At 40.5% G+C, this 22,187-nt stretch overlaps 2 protein-coding genes and 1 non-coding gene across 6 annotated transcripts in view; 2 read left to right on the forward strand and 1 right to left on the reverse strand.

Annotated features, from left to right (window-relative positions):
* The first annotated feature begins 100 nt into the window (after nt 1-100).
* On the forward strand, nt 101-8,314 carry ranbp1 (RAN binding protein 1). Of its 4 annotated transcripts, none has more exons than XM_028824051.2 (6): nt 101-232; nt 4,036-4,172; nt 4,801-4,958; nt 6,963-7,091; nt 7,182-7,244; nt 7,585-8,314. In XM_028824051.2, exons 1-6 carry the CDS (start codon nt 194-196, stop codon nt 7,665-7,667), a joined length of 609 nt encoding a protein of 202 aa, XP_028679884.1. In that variant the 5' UTR covers nt 101-193; the 3' UTR covers nt 7,668-8,314. The 4 variants fall into 4 exon arrangements, with proteins under 4 accessions (XP_028679884.1, XP_028679881.1, XP_051777245.1 ...); XM_028824048.2 differs by having other exon boundaries at nt 102-232; nt 7,582-8,314; XM_051921285.1 differs by having other exon boundaries at nt 113-226; nt 7,582-8,314.
* On the forward strand, nt 7,296-7,419 carry LOC114669300 (small nucleolar RNA SNORA77). The gene has a single exon (XR_003719018.1). It is a non-coding gene; the product is annotated as a small nucleolar RNA SNORA77 (small nucleolar RNA).
* Nucleotides 8,315-18,950: 10,636 nt separating the features above from the next.
* zdhhc8b (zinc finger DHHC-type palmitoyltransferase 8b) overlaps nt 18,951-22,187 on the reverse strand; it is a 42,671-nt gene continuing 39,434 nt past the window's right edge. The window contains exons 9-11 of the mRNA XM_028824425.2: nt 20,945-21,054; nt 19,555-20,633; nt 18,951-19,297 (exon numbers count right to left, since the gene is read on the reverse strand). Of these exons, the coding sequence (XP_028680258.1) occupies nt 19,114-19,297; nt 19,555-20,633; nt 20,945-21,054 (1,373 nt within the window). The 3' untranslated portion in view covers nt 18,951-19,113. The remainder of the gene's footprint in view (nt 19,298-19,554; nt 20,634-20,944; nt 21,055-22,187) is intronic.

Genomic DNA, 22,187 nt, shown 5'->3' on the forward strand with positions numbered 1-22,187 from the left:
TTAACTGAATGATACTGCAGCAACCAAGCTTGATGAAAATGAATAAAGTTAACACTGTCATGCCAATAAAGCTTCATAAGCCTGCATTTTGTGGTGACGCGTAGAGATGACGTAATTCAGGGTAAGCGCGCCTGAGCGTATATTGATGCGCGGGAAACGGCAGTGGGACTGAACAGCTACGAGCTTAACAGACATGGCCGAGGTAGAAGGAGAGGCAAAAGCAAAAGTAAAGGTGAGAGTAATTAAGTCTTATGTCTCGTGGGTTTGCAGTTCTTTTCGCTACGTAATGTATTAAACCACCAGGGTGTTACAAGAGCGCGAAATGAGACTTCTAGTGTTTAATGTTACAAGCTGAGGAAAACAAGTTATACGAACTTATGCGGCAACATGGGGGGGGGGGAGGACGACAAAACAACATGCAGAAGCTAACGTAAGTAAGGCGTGGAGTGTGCTGCTTGGCTAAAGCGATCGCCTTTTCAAAAACAACTAATGCTACCATAAGAGAAGGAAATTAGATGTGAACTCCGAGGCTGCCCGGTTTAAACTTCCTATGTAAGATAATACATGTTAAAATACTACGTAAATTGTAACCATGCTACATCTTAGTTTTCCTCGTCTCTTTAAAACCCATTTGGTATCGGACGTGCGTATTTTTTAGGTATCTTGTGGTATTTTAAGACAAATAGAACATACAAATATGAAAAATCTATCTTCGTTATAACTTTGTACAAAAATGTTACTCGTGTAAGATATGGCCGCGTTTTTGTATTCCTAACGAGGTTAGAAACAATCGATATGAAAAATAAGACAATTGTAGTAAAGTATACGAATAAGTAATCGCCATATTAGGCAATTAGAAGTTAAGGCTATTAGCTATCTAACCGCTAATGACGTTAATGAAATAACTTATAAAACATCCTGCCACACTTCTATTCACTGTTTAGATGTTTTTGATTTAATACAGTTTTAAAATATATACGTTAGTACGTTTAATTGCTTGTTTTTGGGTAAATTGCACATTGACAAGTGCACGTTTCGTCGTATATTCCATCATTAAATTCGAGGTCTAACTTTGCTTTTCCGCTCCTGACTACGTCACAGCTGACGTCACGTCCGTATGTTTTGGCTTCCTAAAGTAGTGCTTGAGACCGTCGCCTGCAGCGATCACTTGGCCGGCTCCGCGACGGAGGCGAGCAGGGAGGAGAGGCGCGCGAGAAGCAGCACACTCGAACCAATCCGCCGCCATCCCGACAACCATGGCCGAGGCGAAGGTGAGCAGCCACGGCGGATTACCCTAGAGGAGGCAGCTAAACAAGAAGGGAAAAAATTGGATGGCTCTGAAACGTTCCTCGGTAGATAGAAACGAAAAGGCAACGCGGGGAAGGATGATGGGATGGAGCAGTAAAGGGCGGGAGGGCTGGACCGAAATAAAGTCGCGCATGTTAAAAAATAAAAAAAAAATGCGATGAAATGAGCGATTGGTGGGGTCTTTAAGAGATGGGGCTAATGAGGTTGCTTCCGTAGAGTTACTGCGCGGCTTTTATAATGGTAAGAGTGTCTGAATAGCATGCCGTGGAGTGAAGTCGTGCAGCGGGGAACAGGAGCTTGGGCGTTAGGGGAGTCGAAGATGAAGGCCTCGACACGCCGCTTTAGGCCAAGTGCAAACGCGCTGCGAGGCCGAACTGCTCCCGTATGGGAAGGGCGCAGACACCGCGCGAGGACGGCTGCGTTTTTCCCAACGTATGCTACTAACTCACCCTGGTTACATCGCTTCTGCTTCTCTCCCTCCCTCCCTCTTTCTCCATCAGTAAGATTTCGTACTGCCCAAGCAAACGGCTGAGTCTGGTACATCTAGTCTAGCGGGTCATCGTGCGTGTGCCAAATAACCGTTATTTAAAATCTATATGGGTCTTCAAAGCGATCACACTGGTAGGCGTTTTGGGATAGTAGCGGCGGGAATGCGCATACCAAATGAGCTCATCGATTATAATGACTAGATTGTTCCCATTGCAGTCAGCTTCGTTTTCTAAGGCCCCTTTTTTTGCACTTACAATTCTGTTTTAAACATCGACTTTTTCCTTTGAGGCATAGATGGATTTATTGTAAACTGAGAACTTTTAATTCCTTCGAGCAGTTTTGTGTTGCATTCAAACATTTCTTTGTTTGCAGCATTCACCTAATCATTTACTTAATTGAGTGATCACATATTATATCGTCACCAAGTCGATGGGCAACTATCAAGATGATGTGCAGTCCAGGAACATCGAGTGAATGTTAACTTGCTCACCCTTCAAATTGAAAGTTCAAGTTGAAAGTTGAGTAACAGTACAGTAGCATATATCCAGGTCAACCATCTTCTGGTGACATTGACCCACCCCACCCTCTGGAGCTATTCTTTATTTTTGAAATTTTTTTTTTTTTTTTTTAAATAGTCCTTAAAAAGGCATTGCCCTTTTACAGCAATCATACCACATGCAATTCAGATGTTCTCCACCTGAAGCTAAGCATGTTTTGGGCCTGGCCAGTACTTTGATGGAAGCCCCAACAGGTAAAGCCTGGGTTGGCGCTGGAAGACATGTTGTTAAGGCCAGCAGGGGGCACTTACTCAGTGGTCTGAATGTGAATCCCAATGCACCAGTGCTGTGACACCGTTCTTCAGATGAAATGTAAAACCAAGGTCCTTATTCTCTATAAAACATCCCTGGGCATCCTTCGTAAAAAGCAGGATTTATCCTGATGTCCAGGTTAAATTGTCCTCCATGGCCTAGTCATTCTTGCCCCCTAACCATTCCCTGTCTGTCTCTCTCGCCACTTCACATGGTTCAATGCACTTGACCTGCATCACAACTCTACTAGTAGTAGTTGAAGCTTTACAGTCTTTCAGCTACTCTAAGCAAAAAGTCAATTTTTGAAAATTGTTTTTTTAGTCATCCCCATTTTGTTTTAGCATGAATTTCCCATCCTAGCTTGCATTTATCAGGTAATTTTAGTACTCCATTTTCATATTGTTGAATTTTTTGGAGTTGCCATTAGTAATCACATCATTCTGTTAATGTGTATTTTCCTAGTTTTGTGAAAAAGGGGACACACTATTTGCTATCCTATTCAAGCAATAAGTAAACGGAGTCATTGCACATTTGAGATGTTCTTATATTAATTGTTGGCAAAAAAAGTTTGTTTGCAACCAAACATTTAACTTCAGAATAGCCACATCTACATCTAATTCGGCTTACTGAGACATGCTGCTGCTGCTAAACATTTACTTGACTCTGTCCATCCATCCTCTTCCGCTTATCCGAGGTCAGGTCACGGGGGCAGCAGCTTGAGCAGAGATACCCAGACTTCCCTCTCCCCGGCCACCACTTCTAGCTCTTCCGGGAGAATCCCAAGGCGTTCCTAGGCCAGCCGGGAGACATAGTCCCTCCAGCGTGTCCTGGGTCTTCCCCGGGGCCACCTCCTGGTTGGACGTGCCCGGAACGCCTCACCAGGGAGGCTAATTGTTATCAAGTATGTTTTAACATGTGGGTATTGCACTGCTCTGAGTACAACACAGCCACTAACTGAGAAGTTATCTTTCACTTCTTCCATTGTAAGTTACCACATGGATGGATATACATGTGAAGTTTTACAGCTAGTACTCTAGCAATGTTTTCCAGTCATACACTCATTGGCCTTCTTTGTAAATGTATCGTATTATTGCCCAGCATTTACGAACAATGACTTAAACAGCACTTATTAAATTTGTCAGCTTTACATTGCTGTAGCTAGGTTGTATTTGAGGATTTCACAATTTTAATCCATTGTTGTGATGTGCGTATTTTTAATTCTTTATCTGATTAATTTTTATTAAGTCTATACTGTCCTAAAATGTCTTCATGTTAGTCATGACTGGTTCAGTTTATGTTGTCACATTTTGTCTGTTGTGACCATAGTGAAATGAAAAAATGTGATTTCAGGGTTTTAATCGTATAGTTTTAAAATCTAAAGCAGTTGTTTGGGTGAGTCATGTTTGTGCTTGACACATTTATGTTTTAGGAAACTCAAGATGACCATGAAACCTCAACAGAAAATGCAGAGGATTCCAATCATGATCCACACTTTGAGCCAATAGTGTCTCTTCCAGAACAGGAGGTTAAAACGTTAGAGGAAGATGAAGAAGAACTATTTAAAATGTAAGGCTTGCTGTGACTAGTTCTGAGCAAATTGTTAATTCCTGCACACTTGGCAGGCCCTTCTGAATATACAGATACAGTAAATAACAAAGCAAAAGTTCTTTCTTACAAAATGTTGACATCTAAGACAATTGTCGAGTTAAATTGTTAATATACAGTACATTTCAAAGTTCAATTGTTATCCAGGAAAGTTTATCCAAACTTTATATCCATTACTGTCATTTTTGAATTAAGATTTTGTCTAGTATAGTGAATTTGTGATCTCCTGAAATAAAAATTTTAAGGGGGGGAAGCCTATAAAAGACAAGGCATTTATTGCATTTTAAAAGTTGGCCACTAAATTTATTTACAGGAAACTGATTTGAGTTACAGGTCTTCCTTTTTTAAATGTCTTAAGTTTTTTGCCTTTCTCTCTTACTTTGTCCCAAAGATCTTTTCAGAAAGCCAATAGTGAAACTTGGATTTATTGTCTGTGTGGCAAGACGTTTTTATTAAGATACTAAATTTTGGTTATGGCCTCCGACACTATTTGCAGTCAGTCTTGTAGTCCCCATCTCCATTTCAAAAGATTTTCCAGTGTAATTTTTTACTTTTTTTTTTTTTTTTTTTTTTTTTTTTTTTAACACAGGCGTGCAAAGCTCTACAGGTTTGCATCAGAAAATGATCCTCCAGAATGGAAGGAGAGGGGTACAGGAGATGTCAAGTTACTAAAACACAAGGAAAAGGGAACAATTCGCTTATTGATGAGAAGAGACAAAACCCTTAAAATCTGTGCAAACCACTATAGTAGGTATCATTTGGTCAGTGTTACCTTTTTTTGTACAAGTTCTGTTGAGTAAAAAGAACATTGCATCCTACTTGGTGCATCATACGGTCTGTGTTCTTGGCTTACAGAATCCCATATTTGTTAACAATGTAGAGTTATTGCTCTGCACACCACAAACCTCTAACTCCAATCAGATTCATCAGTGCAGAAATGGTGTAATACATTCAGTCAGTCATTTTCTAACCTGCTGACAAATTTCTGTACTGTTGATTTGACTGAGTTAGATGGTTGTGGTGTGCAGAGTAACACCTCCACTACTCCAACAATTAGTGTGTTAAGCACACTGTTGTAGTTATGTTTTTGATGCCTATTGATCAAGTGTACACTTTGGTGTAATCGGTGTTTTGTCTCCCCTCCATTCCAGACAACTTGCTCAGTAAATCTTTTTTTCTCCTCTGAATCTGCTTTTCTAAGAATTACAGAAATGAAGGTGTACCTTCTATACAAAGTATTGCATTATTATACTTGAGAGAGTGCAGTTATTTAGTTACAGGAATGTTTGCTATATAGAGTGGGACCAGTTAGACATTTGGAGAACGAAGACCAAAATGTGTCTCTTTACGTTAAAGGAAATGGAATAATAAAGTGAGAAAAAAGAATGAGGATACCTGTGTATGGAGAGGAAGCAGCAGATGTATTTGTTGTTCTGCTGAACTCCCAAGTGGATGTAAAGAGGTTCCACTGGTAGAGATGCGTGTTCAGTTGAAATGAACAGAGAAGCTGCTTCAGTGAATTTAGACCTTTTTCACTTTTGTTCTTTTTAAATACATCATTTCTTGCCCGGGTGTGGATAGGTAGCTGTTTTGTGCATAGTATGTTAGCTTATATTTTGAATTGGGAAAAGAACCCAGGATTTCACCCATGTTGCTTTGTAATCCAATTGGCTTGTTAGCTTACTAGACAAATTGCTGTTTTATTTGTAAACTTCTTTAACATGTCAATCTAGTATCTTACTAAACCTTATTTTTATTTGAATTGTGGCTTGTAATTGACAAGCTTTTTTTAATATTTTAATGCTCTGTTATGGACAATTTTTTGATCGTTTTAACACATCTCTACTATATATTTAAAAAAAAAAAAAAAAATCTTGACGAGAGTTTTTCAGAGACGACGTGCCTCTAAATAAACTCTATCTGGTGATGCTTGTTTGGCAGTGGCTCATAGCTCTGGTAAGGGTGGCATTCCATCTGTAGCTAACAGATCTCAACTGAACACCTAAAGAACGTCCATTGACTGCCATTGTTGTTTATAGTCCTCCAATGTATGTCTTTTTAAAAGTCCACTGACTGTACAACTGCTTTTTTTCTTATTCTAATTTCAGAACCTTTTCCCTGTATTTCATGATGTATTTGATGATCAACTTTTTTTTTTTTTCTTCTGAATATTTGTGAAATACTGAGAATGGGGAAAGGTGCTATACAAATTAAGGTAACATTTTAATATAGAACATGAGGCTTCTACACAGCTAACTTTGCAGGAACTTTGTGTGCATGTGTTTTTAAAATATACACACATCACACTAACAGGGAGTTAGCCGATTTGACTTGACATCCGTGATCAGTGTGGGTCTTAAAAAAACCTGACCAGAGTGCCCTTACTATCGACATTGTTTTAGTGTGTTCAGTCAGGCCATTTTAGACCATATGACTTGTTTTATTAATTTATAGATGCAAATTTAAGAGGATCTGTAAACCTTTTGCACACAGGCCTTCTAAATAGTGTCTTCTGTTTTAAACTACTGCATCTGTCTCTGAAAAGTGAAATAGTAAATTAAAAATGGGAATATTTTCTTGAAGCCATTGAACATAACTGTGTAGAGGTTGGCAATCTAGTCCGAGCCAGTGATGTGGGCTCATGCAGAATTCTCAGGTTTCTAAATTAAAGTGGCCCAAAATACATCGATTCCAATAGCAAGTGGTTTATAGGGTGTTATTAATTAAGGAAAAATGTTTGTTTTTTCACAGTTGCTCCTTTGATGGAGTTAAAGCCAAATGCAGGCAGTGACAGAGCCTGGGTTTGGAACACGCATGCAGACTTTGCAGATGAACATCCCAAACCAGAGCTTTTGGCAATTAGGTTTCTCAATGCAGAGAGTAAGTTTATAAATTTAAATCCTGTTCATGTTTTGTCTGCTGTCGGTTTCATCTCTCACTTTCACATTTGTAATTTGTACTTTTGTTTAGATGCACAGAAGTTTAAAGCAAAAGTTGATGAATGCAGAGAAGAAGTGAAGAGAACTCAGGAAGGTGAGCCGTTTTTGTTTTAATGTATTGCTTTGTATGTACTATATATTCAGTGCAGACTCACTCTGTGCTTGGCTGACTTCCAGCCTGGTGCTTTTTATGTCTGCTATATCAAATCCAGTAACTGCTGAGTTGATTTACTTTCTGATGAGTAAATTCTGATTACTGGGACAATTGGTGGTTTTCACATGGAATCTTATTCACGCAATGTGTATATGGAAATTGTGTACACATTTGTTTTCAGCTGTGAAAATGGTTTTTTTTTTTTAATTAAAAGTTGATTGTTTCAATTTTTTTAACCTTGTAGTAATTTCATCAATATCTCTACACATTATTTTAGCAGCTAACAAAGCAGCACAAGTAGCAGAAGAATTAAAGGAGCTTTCCGTCAAAGATGAAAAAAGCACAGAATCCTCTGGAGAATGAGAAGGATGTTGTCATAAATGGAGCAGTAAAATCAAGGAACAGGCAGAAGTAGTAGAAACAAAGATCCAGTCCCTCTCTTTTTTTTTTTTTTTTTTTTTTTTTTTTTTTTTTTTTTAAATCTACAATGAACTTAAATTTGGACACTTGGAATTTTTTTCCCCCCCTTCAAACTTTGAAACACTTCCCAGTTTTCATTCCCAGTGAATGTGTGCTCTGCTCATTTGCCCCATTCAGACTGTGGAAATAAGTTGTCTTTTAATATTGATCATTTGTAATATTACTATTGTGATGAGGCACATCATTCCTACTTTCAGTGGCACTCTTTGTTGCATATGGGGTTTTTTTCTCTCCTCACCCCTTCAAAAACTTTAAAATGGCAAATTTTGTCCCAGGGGGAAGACTGACTTAGTTATTTCCCAGTATGTGCACTTCAATTTAGTACAACATGTGCTGCTCTCCTCTATTAGGAACATTCCTTAAGATGCAGATTTGAGCTTATTTCTCTAACTTGTAATGCTACACAATTATCTTCACATATATCTAAATGGATTTACTTTTGCTAATGTAAAATTGTTAGATTTTTTTGCAATAGTACTGTAAAGTAGAGCAACTTGAAGGAAAAGAGTAATAAGAAAATTCCAAAATTTGGGAAGTTTCACTGTGATATTTTTAATGTTTTTAAATGGAATGATGGCTGAATATCTAAAGCTCAAATAGAGTGGGGTTAGGTGGGGGGCAATGTTACAATGTAAAGTTTAAGAATGCCCATTGTGCATCTTAAACAAGTATGAGTGGTCAGTCACTTGTGGTTATTTCATTTGATTGTTATTTTTTCCTTTTGCTTGGCCATATTAAATCTGATGCACGGTGTCGATGGTTATGATGGTTACATTCAAAGATTGTAAAGAGGACCGAGAGCCAAATTCAATTAAACTCTTGATGACTTTTTTTTTTTTTTTTTTTTTTTTTTTTTTCTCTCATGAATTGGTTGGCCCAATTCAGATTTGAAATTGGCTGTAGTGGTTACATGAATATTTTGGTTGTAAGTAGGGAATCCATTACTGGGAATTCGGGATCCCGTATTTCATTCCCGGGCATCTCACATGTGAACGGTTTTAGAACAACACTTATTTTTAATAACTACTGCAATATGTTGACACAAATAAAAGACTAACCTTATCTACAAGCAGTTCATGCTGTCATAGAAGTACATGTGCTTTCTATGCTTTTATTACCACAACTAAAGATACAACGTTCTCACAGGTGGTGCAGTGATAGTGCTGCTTTGCAGTAAGGAGACTGGAAGATTGTAGGTTTGCTTCCTGGTTCCTCCCTGTGTGGATAGCGCTCTGAGTACGGAGAAAGGCGATATATAAATGAATTGACGTGTCCAGCGTGCGGTTGTCCGTGCAAGAGCGCACCTTTGTGCAGAAGTACGCCAGACGCTGAGAAAGCACACTCTGCCTCCACTGAAGCAGGCGCCACAATCATCAGATACTGCTACTTGTTCTAAACAACGCCCGCGCTTGCCGTTGTGCTGAAACGCCGTCATTTCAGCTTTTACTGATGCATCCAGTTTATTGTCATTCTGTGATGGCAAGTTTCAAAACTGTTGTCTGATGAAGTGCAAGCTGCAGCAATGGCATCTCATTTATTTTCAACTATAACTTATTTCTTGATTTTTTTTTTCTTTCCACACATCTGATGCGTCCAGTTTATTGTCATTCTGTGATGGCAAGTTTCTTGGCACAGATAATGCGGATGCAACAGACTGTTCAAAGCTGTTGTCTGATGAAGTGCAAGCTGCAGCAATGGCATCTCGTTTATTTTCAACTATAACTTATTTCTTGATTTTTTTTTTTTTTCTTTTTTTCTTTCCCACACACTATATATGCGAGCTTGGCTGTTCCCATTTTCCCGGGAATTACAGCAGTTTCATTTCCGGGAATGAAAAATGGCTGGGAATCCTGCCGGGAGCCCGGGCATGGATTCCCTAGTTGTAAGTTTCTGTGGAAATTAAGGCTGTTTCAACAGATCAGACCAAACCTGAGATTTCAAAATATATGCTTTTTAGAACATGCGTGAAAATTACTTTCTATCAGAGTGTGTGGTGCTTCACCCAGCTCTCTGATACTCCCAACAAAACATCTTGGGACAGAATGTTGCTACTGTTCAAATTTTGGAGAATTGGCATTTACAGAATGAGTTTTAGTAAATCAGTATAAAATAGATACAGGGCTAGACTTGATACAGATGCAAATTCATAGTCCAGCTGTGATGTTTCTAATATGTGGAGTGAAACCTTGAAGTATGGTTTTTGTGGCCTTATAGTGGTTGGTTCTTGATGATAAAATCCTGTCGTTCTGCCACAAACTCAGTAGCAGGTGTTGCTTGTTGATTAAAATTATATAATGCAATTTGGCCAGACTCTGAACACAGTACCCCACAATTGGATTAAGTAAGTTTGAAAATGTTATGTCCAAGAAAAACTAATTTTTTGTTTTGCCTGGGAAACAAACATGTCTGCAGCTAACAACTTTTATTAATTGGTAAGTTGCTGTATTATATAGGTTTTTTTTAAGTAAAGTTTGTTTTAAACCTTGACACATTACTATCCTTGCCAACAGCAACAAATTTTCTAAAATTACTTTTTTGTAAACAGTGCAAAGAAGTCTTGAGTAATTTTATGATTTCATGTAACACTTTTCATGGCTATTAACAGCCAGTAGAGGGAGTCTGAAACCATTGTCAAGTATCTGCTAAAACTTCATAGACTGTCTTGATTTGTATTTGTGAGAGGGTAGGAAAGAGCACATGACGATTGGAGGTATGGATATTTGATATTATATAATGTAGTGTAACATTACACGCCATCACTACATTTAAAAGTAATACTCTGTTGAAGGAGTTTTGCATATTGTTGATGGTGCAGATTCTACACAAGCAAGAACTGTGTAATTTAAAAACCAAAGTGGCTTTATTGCCTTTACTTGAAGTGTTGTATCAGGTTTTACACACAACCATTTAATGTTACATCTGGTATTGCTTCTGTGTCGAGTTGTAATGGTCAAAGGAAATCTTTGTAGCACCCAAGCCTGAAGGAGATGACATTGGCAATGTAGGGTATCCTGTTTTTAGGAGTTGTGTTCTAAAGAGGGAAATTGGACTAGCTACAGCATAGACAGAGAAATCATGCCAGTTGCACCAGACAGTGTGCAAGCTGAAATTTGAATTCCGTCTCCTACATCTCCGCGGCAGTAGTGCTAACCACTGAACTAAGCAGCATAACTTCAGAAGAAATTGAAGCAAAATGAAGTACTCAATTGTCATGCCTGTAAGCATTATTTTGGGTTCGCTATTCAAATGTTTTTTGGTTTTTTTTTCTTATTATTATTGGGTAGGCAATTGTAAAGTGAATATGTGCATCATTGACTGTCACAACAAATAAGAGACCAGTGTACGTGCACACAGTTGTCAAGGCTAGATAGATGTTAAGCAGTCTCTTAGAGGAAATTGGGGAAGCATGTCCTGTTAATACAAAAAAGGGGCAAAGGTTAAAGGCTGACCTTGATCTAGTAACAGGGCTGGGCAGACCCAGCATGGCAGATCTCCCGTTCTTTATCGTTATCCCTGGTGTTCAGTGTGGTGGTGCCTGGGATGCTGCTCTTCAGTGGGGTGTGCAGTTTTAGGCAGTTGAGCAACTTTGCAGGGGAAAAAAGCAGGCAAGTACCAACCTGGTTCAGTCTTGGCGATGTTGAAAATGCATAACTTATTAAGTGAAATATAATAACCCAGGCTCCTTAGGTAGGACAGCTGTCCTTCTACCAGAGGAAAGAACAACTTGTCTACTAAAATTGGCACAAAAAAAAGACGTGGGCACTGGAGCTAAAGGCAATGCTTCAGCACCTTCAGGAGTCAAAGGTGAGCCTTTCGTCTGTGTATTGCTTGGAGACGCTTCCTGCAGTTTATCATGATCCCCTTAAAGAAAGCCATGTAGCAACTTTAAACATGATACAACTGGCACAAAACTTAATCTGTGGTCACTTGCTGTGCTGGGGAGTTTATATGCACTTTGTTGTTGTCCTTGTCTACTTTGTACCCAGGATTCAGACCCCAATAAAAAGTAAATTGCCTCATTCAAAGATGGCCATTTGAGTGTCATTAGTGACCAGGGAGGGGTACTACTTCCCAAATGGTGCTGCCAATCCTTTGTGTTTAAACTGCAATTTGCGCAAAAGATTTTGTTAGAGAGGGTACTGAAGCTTGTCCCTATACCAAATACAGAAAAAGACGCCTTTTTATTCTAAGCTTTTTTTTGGTGTTAATTTCCCTTGTTGATGTGTGTAAATGTCTCTGATAACTTGCCTGATCTGAAATTAGCTTTGAGATGTTAACCTAAATCGGGTGTCCTCAATCAGTCCTGGAGGGCCGCAGTGGCTGCAGGTTTTTGTTAGTGCTTTAATTGTGCTGTCAGCTCACATCATAGATTTCCTTCCCCTTTTTAAAGATATCATCCAAATGATTTGAAGGCTAAAATGGAGGAATTATTCTCTTTTTCAAATTTTTCTCTTCACTTTCCATCCAAGTATTTTATTAAACCCAATAGCGCATGATAAATACACACAGGTGTAAATGGTAACAAGCTAAATGGAGAAATGCTGGTCTCTTGTCATTTGCATGTTATTGCTAATTGTGAGCAATTAAAAACCAAGGCTACTAAAATAAGCAATAAGGGTTCAAAATCTTAATGAGCGAGACAACTAAAGTGAAGCAGAAGTGTTACTTGAGCAATAAGTGCTTCTTATTAAGCAGTTGGGTTGGATCGAAAACTCCAATGGACTGTGATTGAGGACCCCCTGCCCTAAATGATGATTGGGTGGAGTGGGTATCCCCTGTAGCAGCTGACCAGAAACACCCATTCAAGGAGATTGTATCTGGATTAGATACGAGAGTCCCTGTCTCCATTAGTTCAGTTATGAGGTTTCAAGTTACACAGACTGAAAGCTCTCTTCCTGTTTTAAGTTCAAACCGTGCAAAACACAAAATTGTGTAGACAGAAACCCATTTCTTATTATTAAAGCCACCTTTTAGAAGTTTGCTAGTCTTGTGTGGTGATATAATAGATGGCTTGCTATGACCCTTCAGTTTAAAACTACACTGCTCCGCCAGTGATGGACATCAGGTGCAGGTTGTCCTATTTTAAATTGTAAAACCACTTACTCTGTAAGTGGGGGGCAGAGAGGCAGGTTTGTCCCAGAAACACTGGGTAGAAGGCCGGTGCCAGTCAATCACAAGGTGTAGTTCCTCACTCTGTGACATCAGTCCGAGAAATGGGGAGGACACACATTCTACAGGTAGTGACATAATCTGGTATTAAAGGAAGGTGTTTGGCAGCAGTTTAACAGTTGGCCACCATGCCAACTGTTTCAGATCCATCTCCTTAATAATTTATTTGCTTATGTTTTTTGAAACACTAATATATTTACACTTGCTTTAGTAACATCATTAAATTAACAACCCAGTCCAGCAAGGAGGTATCAATGTTATTAACAAAGGGGGCTAGTCAGACTGGGGGGTAAACCACCTTTGATCTGATCACCCTGTCGCTGCTTACAAAGGATTAATTTGTCCATTAAAGGGTTCATTCAGTGTTCTTCCACAGTAATTTCTTCACTATCATAGCATATATTAATGTTCCACCTAAAGTTGTGTTCTAGAATGCCAAGTTTTTGCAACTTCCAATGGTGCCAAAGGGTAAACGGGTCCATAGGTGAATGGAAAAAAAAGAAAACTTGCCTACCAAATACACCCACTCTGAAGTAGCAAAAGGGTTCAGTTTTAGGAAATAGGCCCACCATATTAGGAGGTATTCTTGTAATAATAAAAGGGAACAAGAAATATTTAATCATGGATTTTTAAGACTGAATTTTCTTTTTTGCTTGTCTACTCCCAGATGCTGTAGTAGGTGGAGTTACGACAACCCCCATCTCCAAGCCTTGTTCTGCTTATGATCCTACTTTCATCATTGCAATTCTAGATTTTTACAAGTTGTTTGTTCTGCCATGGCTTGAAATAACATAGATATGTACTCACGTCTTAAGAGCATTTTTCTCCTGAACCTGTTCTTTTACATGGCTACAGAGCAAGACTCGTGCAGAGTGAGATGGTAGTAAAAGTTCTATTGTACAAATAAATGAGAAGTGAACTGATTCCACTGCACTGTATTTGTAGTAATTGTCTTGGGTTGTTGAAAGAGCCAAGCCTGGTGCATGTTGTGTGCACACAAAAAAAAAAAACGAAAACGACAGCATTTGTGATAGAAAGGATTAAAGTGCCACAAACCAGTTACTGACTTTAATGCCTGCAGATTTGCTTGTGCTGAAGGTTTGCTAATAAAAGAACTTGGAATAACACCTGAAGAGGGAGTGAACTCAGACTTTCACAACAGCCAATCCATCCACAAAAAGAAATAAAATTGACTAGGTCCTGGTGCTGGGAGGTAGAAATGACAGCTTTGTGCCACCTGTAGAAGCCACCATCCCAGGAGCTCCAGCAGCATTGCTTAAGAGAGGTGGCATTCACGGATACGCTGGGTGCATCTTCTGCCTACTGCCGTCTTTGAGACTGATGTGTTGCCAGGGGGAACTCTGCATAAGTAGAGTGAGATGGTGTGCATGAGCTGGTAAAAGCACACAGCAGCTGGGAGCTCAAGTCACCACCTGGTGGAAGTGGCCACACAAAGTCCTTAAGGCCCCTCACTGGCACGCAGTGTAAAGTAGCTTGCACCCCATCCCAGATAATAAAATATTCACTCCGACTGAAGCACACAAGTACATTATAAATCCAGTGGCATTGACTTACTTGTATGGAATGTCATTTGCTATTAAAATCACTAAGATCCAAAGAAAATCTAGCAGCAGCAGGACATTTTTGTGAAATAATGAAATTGGGGTTCTGTACAGTGAACGTATATAAGTCGTGACAAGTGTGACTTTTTCATTTATTATACTGCCGAGTTGTCTACAGCAGGGGTAGGCAACGTCCGTCCTGGAGAGCCGCAGTATGTGCAGGTTTTTGTTCCAACCCAGTTCCTTAACGAGAACTCAATTATTGCTGATGAAGCACATATTGCTTAAGTGACATTTTAATGCTTCATTTTAGTGGTCTCGCTTGTTAAGGTTCTCCAACCTTAATTGCTTATTTCAATCTTAAACTGCTGCATTCAGTGTTTTAATTGCTCCTTATTAGCAATAAGATGTAAAAGACAAAGCAGCCAGCAGTTCTCCAGCTAGCTTTTTTCCAATTACATCTGTGTGTGTTCATCATGCACTGTTTGATTTAATAAAACACTTAATAGAAAAATGTGACAGACTGAAAATGATCTGTTTTAGGCTTCAAATCATTTGGATGATATCCTTGGAAAGGAAAAAAATCTACGATATAAGAGCCTTACATTGCACAGACTAACAAGCCATAAAATTAAATAAGGTCTGAGATTGGCAGTGATTGGTTTCTAATTAAGCAATTGGGTTGAATGAAAACCTGTAGCCACTGCGGCTCACCAGGACCGACATTGCCTACCCCTGTTTTACATCTTATTGCTAATAAGGAGCAATTAAAACACTGAAGGCAGCAGTTTAAGATTGAAATAAGCAATTAAGGTTGGAGAACCTTAACAAGCGAGACCTCTAAAATGAAGCATTAAAATGTCACTTAAGCAATATGTGCTTCATCAGCAATAATTGAGTTCTCGTTAAGGAACTGGGTTGGAACAAAAACCTGCACATACTGTGGCACTCTAGGACCGACGTTGCCTACCCCTGGTCTACAGAACAGCGACAGCACTTCACATCTGGGCCTCAACACTTTGTGTCACTTAGGGTGCTGGGTGACGACTTCCCGAGGTGACTCCAAGCCCGTGGCTCTGAAAAACACCACTGAGGAAGAAAAGCGGTGGACTGAAGGGCACAGTGAGTCTCTTTATAAAAAGGCCTGAATGTCACAGCACTGTTTCACTTCTTAAAAAATCAAGGATATGCTGTGATGCAGTATGTATGTAATCTCAAGACACAGCTCAATTCTCAATATTTTTGGCTTGAGAAATGGAAATATTTGATAAGTTTTAAAGCTTTTTATTGACTTATGGACCCAAGTACCTTTTAGCTCCATTCTAAGCTGCAAGAACAGACAAGGAATTTTTTTAAACGTATAGGAAAAGCTTCAGTTTATAGCACAATGTTATGCAACAAAAGAATATAATGAAAAAGTAAAGTTGACTTGAAAAATATCAAACTTATCCTTTAAAGCTAATATTCACTTGAAAATTGAAGTTGTTTCCTTACCTTGTGAAATGATCAAGAGGAAACAGAATCTGCACTTTTCAGTCGAGTTCTTCAGTCACTCAGTGTAAACTGCAGTGAAGAGAGAATGCTGCTGCGTCACTAACTAGGAATGTTCTGCCAGTGTCTAGGCCCATTTTACTCCAGCCATGTTTCATCTAAAACATCTTTCTGGTTTATTAGAAGCTCTAAATTGCGCTGGTCCCACTGCACTCGTGGCTACCTAATGGATGGCTGGCTCCTGCATTATATCAGACGCTGAAGGGACAGGCGCTGGCTCCTCACACACTGTGCTTGGAAAGTTACAGAAAAACATTAATATCCAAGACTAGGCTGTATTTTGTGAAGGAATTCAACAGCACCAACGCAGCAGCCTTTGCCATGTGGGCTCATAATTTAAACATGAACCATTCACTTACTGCACATGAAATGATTTAAAATTTAGCCACTTAAAACAAACAAGTCTGAGATTCATCAGCCATGAGTGATGGCAAGGCATGTTTGGATTGGACTAGTCCAGCATGGTCATCAGTGTCTCATTGTGCAGGATTCTTTCATTCTACTTGACACACATTCAATATTGTTGTCTGTCAGCTAAATAAAGTCACAAATCAGAATTCAGTGTCAATGAACCAGAAAACTGTGCCTGCCGTTCAAATGCAGCCATCTCGCAGTCTCAACACTGGCAAATGTGAAGTGGGCCTTAGGCCCACAGCCAAGACATTCCACAGTGAATGGAATGTGTGCACGCTCTTAAATTTCCATAAAAGATAAGCAATTCCTTAAAAAATAAAAAAGGTGCAGGCCACACTACATTTTTTGTCAATCAAACTCAAAAAGAATAACTGACAATGAGTAACTGGTTAAATACACATCACCACCAGAGCGGAGAAGACAGATGGACAGACGAAATGACTTTAGATTTTCCAAGAAAACTGTAAAAAAAAAAAAAAGACTCCATAACACCATTTAAAAGTCTGGAACAAAACTCCATCTTTACTTCTCATTCCTCTGTGGGAATCTAAACTGAACTGCCCTGACTGCAGTCATCTACAGAGATGCCATGCTTTTTCTTTGCAGGTTCCCATGTGTGCAAGAATTGACAAACGACGAGTGTTTAATACTGAAAAGAAAAAGAGGAATAGAAAAGAGCCTCAAGACAAGACAGAAAATTCATCTTCTGAACCGTGCAAACACAGAAGAGGTGTATGGAACACAGGAACTTGCCCAGATGTCTTTTCAACATTTCATCTCTGACATGCAACAAGAGTGGAGAAGGGAAAAAACAAAAAGTTGCTACTTGAATGTGTCACCCCATGTTATCCATCATCTCCTCCGATGCCTACTGCTGGATCGAGATCTCCATACTACAGTCATTAAGTGTGACCTGCTCTCTGGCTTGAAGTTGCGTAGTGCAACACTGCCTTTAGAGTCAAAAGGCTTTGGCTGTGGAGCCTTCAAGGTTTCAGCAGAGTAATAGGTATAAAACATCAGCGGACTGAAAGATCAATCTGTGCACCTACAGAGTTTTTCCTTTATCTTGGTCTTGTCATCAGCATGAATTCAACAGAACTGCCATCTTGCGGAGTTCCACTGCTACCTTGACTAAGCTGCTACTTTCCTAGTCATGGATCGCTGTAGATCGCATAGAACTGAAGCCTGGAAGCACTTTTGTGCAATGAGGAGTTGTAGGACTCTGAAACAAAATAGAGAGACATGCACTTACAGAAACCTTGACAACCTTTAAGAAGAATCTGGATGAGACACGGACAGCATAGCTGTTAGCTAAAGACATGAGCCTGATGGACTGAATGCCTTCCTCTCGTTTGTCTTTTCAAAATTTCAGAAAAGTTTTAGCATCAACTTGCACAGATCATGATTTGTTTATACCACTCAATTATAATGTCACAGCAATGACAGAAATGTGACAAAAATCACAGGATTAGAGAGAAGCACAATAAAAAACAAACAAGTACACATTTTTCAGAGACTCAGAACTGAAAGACAGTGGAGCAGCCATTCATATAAAAGAATCTGAATGGTTGTCGGTTTCAAGTGGGTGATAATCTGAAGTCTCGATATCCTCTCTGTTTAGTCAGCGTGAAATAAAGTAAATCCCACAAGCTCCTAGAAATTACAGGGCACACAGTGTTGAAAATAAGAATTAAAATCTTTATTAAATGTCATAATACCAAACTGGTGTGCCCAAAAGAAATTGACCCCAACTCTACGAGTCGACACCCACCCCTCCCAAACACCTTACGTCACCACGCCACATACCCAAGGAGCCGGGACAGCGCGACCCCTCAGCATCAAGTATTCATTTTGTACAATTATGGATATGCAGTGGAGGGGGAGGAAGGCCTTGGCAGACTGTGGGGCTGCATGGCTGCTTTCCACATATTTGCCCCCACAAAGCACTGATCCTCCATTACCCCTCCCCCCAAAAGGAAAACAAGCAACTCCTGCTGGAAAGGAAGCACAGTGTCACCTTTCTCCAGTATGTTTGAAAACTAAAGTTTGTACATCTTCTTTCGAGTTGTTGACACATGTTTAAAGAAAATAAAAATGGTAAAAAATAATAAAATTCCCTCATTTAGCCCTCTATGTAGTAGAGCACCAGGGGTCTCCCACCAGTCCATATGAATCTCTAAACCAGTTCATGAGGTACGGTCGCCGGAGCAGACAAGCGTCCGACGATTCCACTGGGAGGAAGAGTCAAGCCCACGGTGGAAATCACAAGTGGTCCAGCACACGACACACGTTTTGGATTCTTCCCTCATTTTTTTTTTTTACTTTTTACATACATATGAGCCCTGCAGTGGGCTGTCGCCCTGCCCAGGATTTGTTTCCTGCCTTGTGCCCTGTGTTGGCTGGGATTGGCTCCAGCAGACCCCTGTGACCCTGTAGTTAGGATATAGTGGGTTGGATAATGGATGGATGGCATACATATGATGGCTGCAGTGCAGTACAGTCAGGCCAGTGAGACAGCTATCATCTTCAGGATCTGATGCCCTATCTCCAAGTTTGGGGCAAGACGGTTGCCTTGCCTGCTGCCCCCCTTTCTGGAGTACCTCTCTCTTCCTGACACTTGTTTGACAGAGCCTTCACACAGAAATTTCGTATGTGGTGCCACCCACACCAGACACCTTTTTAACATTTGCATTCCGGTTGGGGCTCACAGGATTTCCCTGGGAGCTTGAAGTGGAACCTAAGCGGCACTCTGCCCGGGGTAATCCCCCTGGCTGCCCATTCAATTTGCTGTGACCTGCTTTCAGCTGGACCTCCTCCCTGGAATGTAAAAAAAAGAGAACATTTCTGTAAAGTTCTATGTACACACCTGGACAGAAGACATGTGAATGAGTGTCACGCATCCGAGTGCTTCCCACCCCTGACTGAGCTGCAACACCTTCTCAGAGGAGTTGGGGGCCTCCCACTTCACACCTCTACTATACTGGTAAAGGAACCGACAATGGAAGTCCACTTCTTATTCCTCTTTCAGAGCTACCCATGTTTTTTATTTTGAAAAACCATTGTTAAGTACCTACCTTGGGCCTCCCAGAGGCGGCGGCGAGTCTGTCATGTCCAGTGCATTCATGAAGGACAGAGGTGTCTGGATGTTGTAGGAGGGAGATCTGGGCAGCACCAAAGGGGAGGAGGGAGCCTGATGGACAGGAGACCTAAAGGCCCCCTCACCAGGCCGGCTTTGCAGTGCCTGATGAGATTGCACATTGTTATTGGTCACATCTGTGTGCAAGGAAGTGGTAGAAGTCCGGGGGGCTCGACCAAGGCCAGCGCTACTTGCCAGCGAGTTCACGGGGGTGCGTGAGTGGAGGTTCCTTGTATTGAAAACCGAAGGGCCTCCCAAAAGGTTGTCCCTGGAGCCATAGGAAAGTTTTGGAGGGATCCTAGGCTCATCTGGAAAGATTGCACCTTGCTTAAGGCCATAGGAACCAGAGGCTTCATAGACACCAGAGTTGGTGGCATACATGTCTGCTGCTAGGCCACGTTTATGTGGGTGGGAGTGCAGAAGCTTCTCCTTCTCCTCCATCTCCTTGCGCTCCTGAATGGATGCCATGATGGTTTTGGAGAGGTTGTCATAGCGAACAGGTGAAGGATCCCGTGGATGTGGAGAATGCCTGCTGCTCAGAATTGGACTGTAACTTGATGGAGCCTGATGTTGTATTTCACCCCCTTGTATGTGACACATTTTAGCAGTCAGGTAAGGGGAGTGGTAGCCCACCATAGGAACTCCTGGGTGAGCCAGGCACTCGCCACTGGAAGGTGAAATACTGGGGTTCAAAAGGCTGTCATACGAGAGACTCCCATTCCTGTTGGAGAGCGAGGTGGGAGCAAAGACACTCTTGTAAGGAGAAGAGGCATTCCCTTCCGATCGGATAGTGTGCACAGGGGTTTTATCGCCACCCCTCCGATGTGCGTGTTTCAGGCTGAGTGAGCGCGAGTTGATGGCAAAAGAATCAAGCTGCAGCGGTGAGGAGGTGAACGCCCGATGAATAGATGAGCCCTTGCTCTCTGGGAAGTCCAAATTGGGCTCTGATCTGTAATCATGTCCTCTTCCGTTTTCTTCTAAGATGGGTGAACTTTGACAGCTTTCCTGCAAGATGACCTGCAAGTGAATGGAAGAAGAGAGTTAACCAGATTGCAAAGATTACACACAATTTACGCTCCACAGAATTTACACATATCCCAGTTTCACTTCCCTGCCCAGGTGTTTGTTGGGTTGGCCAATGGCTTGTAAATTAGGCCCTTCCCCTCACATGGGGTCAGAGTGTATTGATTTAGAGCCAATCCCCTAAGCTCTTAAGCGGCCATGTCCACAATTGCCTGTGAGCCCCCCAATTTTCAAGACAGAAAGAACCACCATCCTCCGGAAACAGTGATTCCTATTTGTCTCATTCCTCCTAGTAACCTCCTCACCTTCTCTCCAGGATTTTGATAGAGGACCTTGGGATTCATGCCAAAGGTGGGCCGATACTTGTACATGGCTGGTGTAGATGGATGCAAGGGTTTGGTGGAGAGGGTGCTCTCTGAAACAAACAAGATATCTTTTAGAGTAACACTTGAAGGTCTCACACATGAACAAGAACTGAAGAGAGGAGACATATTCACAGAGTGTGGAATGATTAAGAAAGGCCTGCGCTAACGCAAACCCAGGTAGAATTCTCATAATGACTAACAGTGGAGGGAAAATTTCCAGTCAATTCATAAACTTCCATTTAAATTTAATGTAATATACTAATTAATTTAAAATAATATATCTGTGTTCAGTTCTTGTTGAACTTTATTTACGTAAATACTTTTGAAAAAGACGAGCAGGCTGTGCTGCTAAGTTCTCCCAGTCTGAACTGTTCTCCTTCATGGTAGTTTGCACCACAGGTACTCATCCAGGTTGCTGATATCGGATCAGGGTGTATTACTAATAAATCAAAGCATGCTTTCTCCAGCTTGGTCTGAGTTATACATATTACACAAACAGAAGACAGATACAAGAAGACAGGGAATTTAATATGTAAGCATTTTCATTTCCAACATTTAAAAAATTACTCTCATGCTTTCTCATGTTGGTCCTGTAGATGGCAGTGTTAACACAAAAAAAGGCATAAAAAAGTCACCACTGACCTTTGCCACTATAGAAGCTTTACTGTTTAATGCTAATCCCACCCTGCTAAAATAAGCCATTTCAGTATTTGTTTAAAAATAAGTTAACAGATAATCTGGAAGAGCGTATTAAATGGGATCTTGCAATCAGTTTCTCAGGCAATGAATGGAAGTCTACATAAGACAGTATATGATTTGTTCTTAAGCCATTCAAAGTCTAATTAAAAGTAGTACACTGGATGCATTTCACTCGAGTCAGACTGTCCAAAATGTACCCTAGACTGGACTCCACCCGTCAATGATACTGTCAAGGATGCGCTTTCATAAACCACACATTTCACTTACGTCCACCACTAAGACAATTTTACCAGAGGTACTCGTGGATAAGCCCATCTGCAGATAAACCAACCCTCCAACTTTAAACCAAAATGTCATAAAAAAAATGCATCAATCGCAGATAAGCCAAATGTGAAAGTTTTAAACAAAATCATCCCTTGAAAGCATAACATTACTTTTAAAAGTAATTAATAGCCTAACACTGCAGTGGGCTGGCGCCCTGCCT

The sequence above is a fragment of the Erpetoichthys calabaricus genome, chromosome 18 (genome assembly GCF_900747795.2).
Source record: "Erpetoichthys calabaricus chromosome 18, fErpCal1.3, whole genome shotgun sequence".
Taxonomy (NCBI): Eukaryota; Metazoa; Chordata; class Cladistia; order Polypteriformes; family Polypteridae; genus Erpetoichthys; species Erpetoichthys calabaricus.

Coding starts and splice junctions, on each gene's coding strand:
- ranbp1 (XM_028824048.2), top strand. CDS start 194: ATGGCCGAGGTAGAAGGAGAGGCAAAAGCAAAAGTAAAG. Junction 233..4,035: donor AGGCAAAAGCAAAAGTAAAG/GTGAGAGTAATT, acceptor TTTATGTTTTAG/GAAACTCAAGATGACCATGA. Junction 4,959..6,962: donor AATCTGTGCAAACCACTATA/GTAGGTATCATT, acceptor GTTTTTTCACAG/TTGCTCCTTTGATGGAGTTA.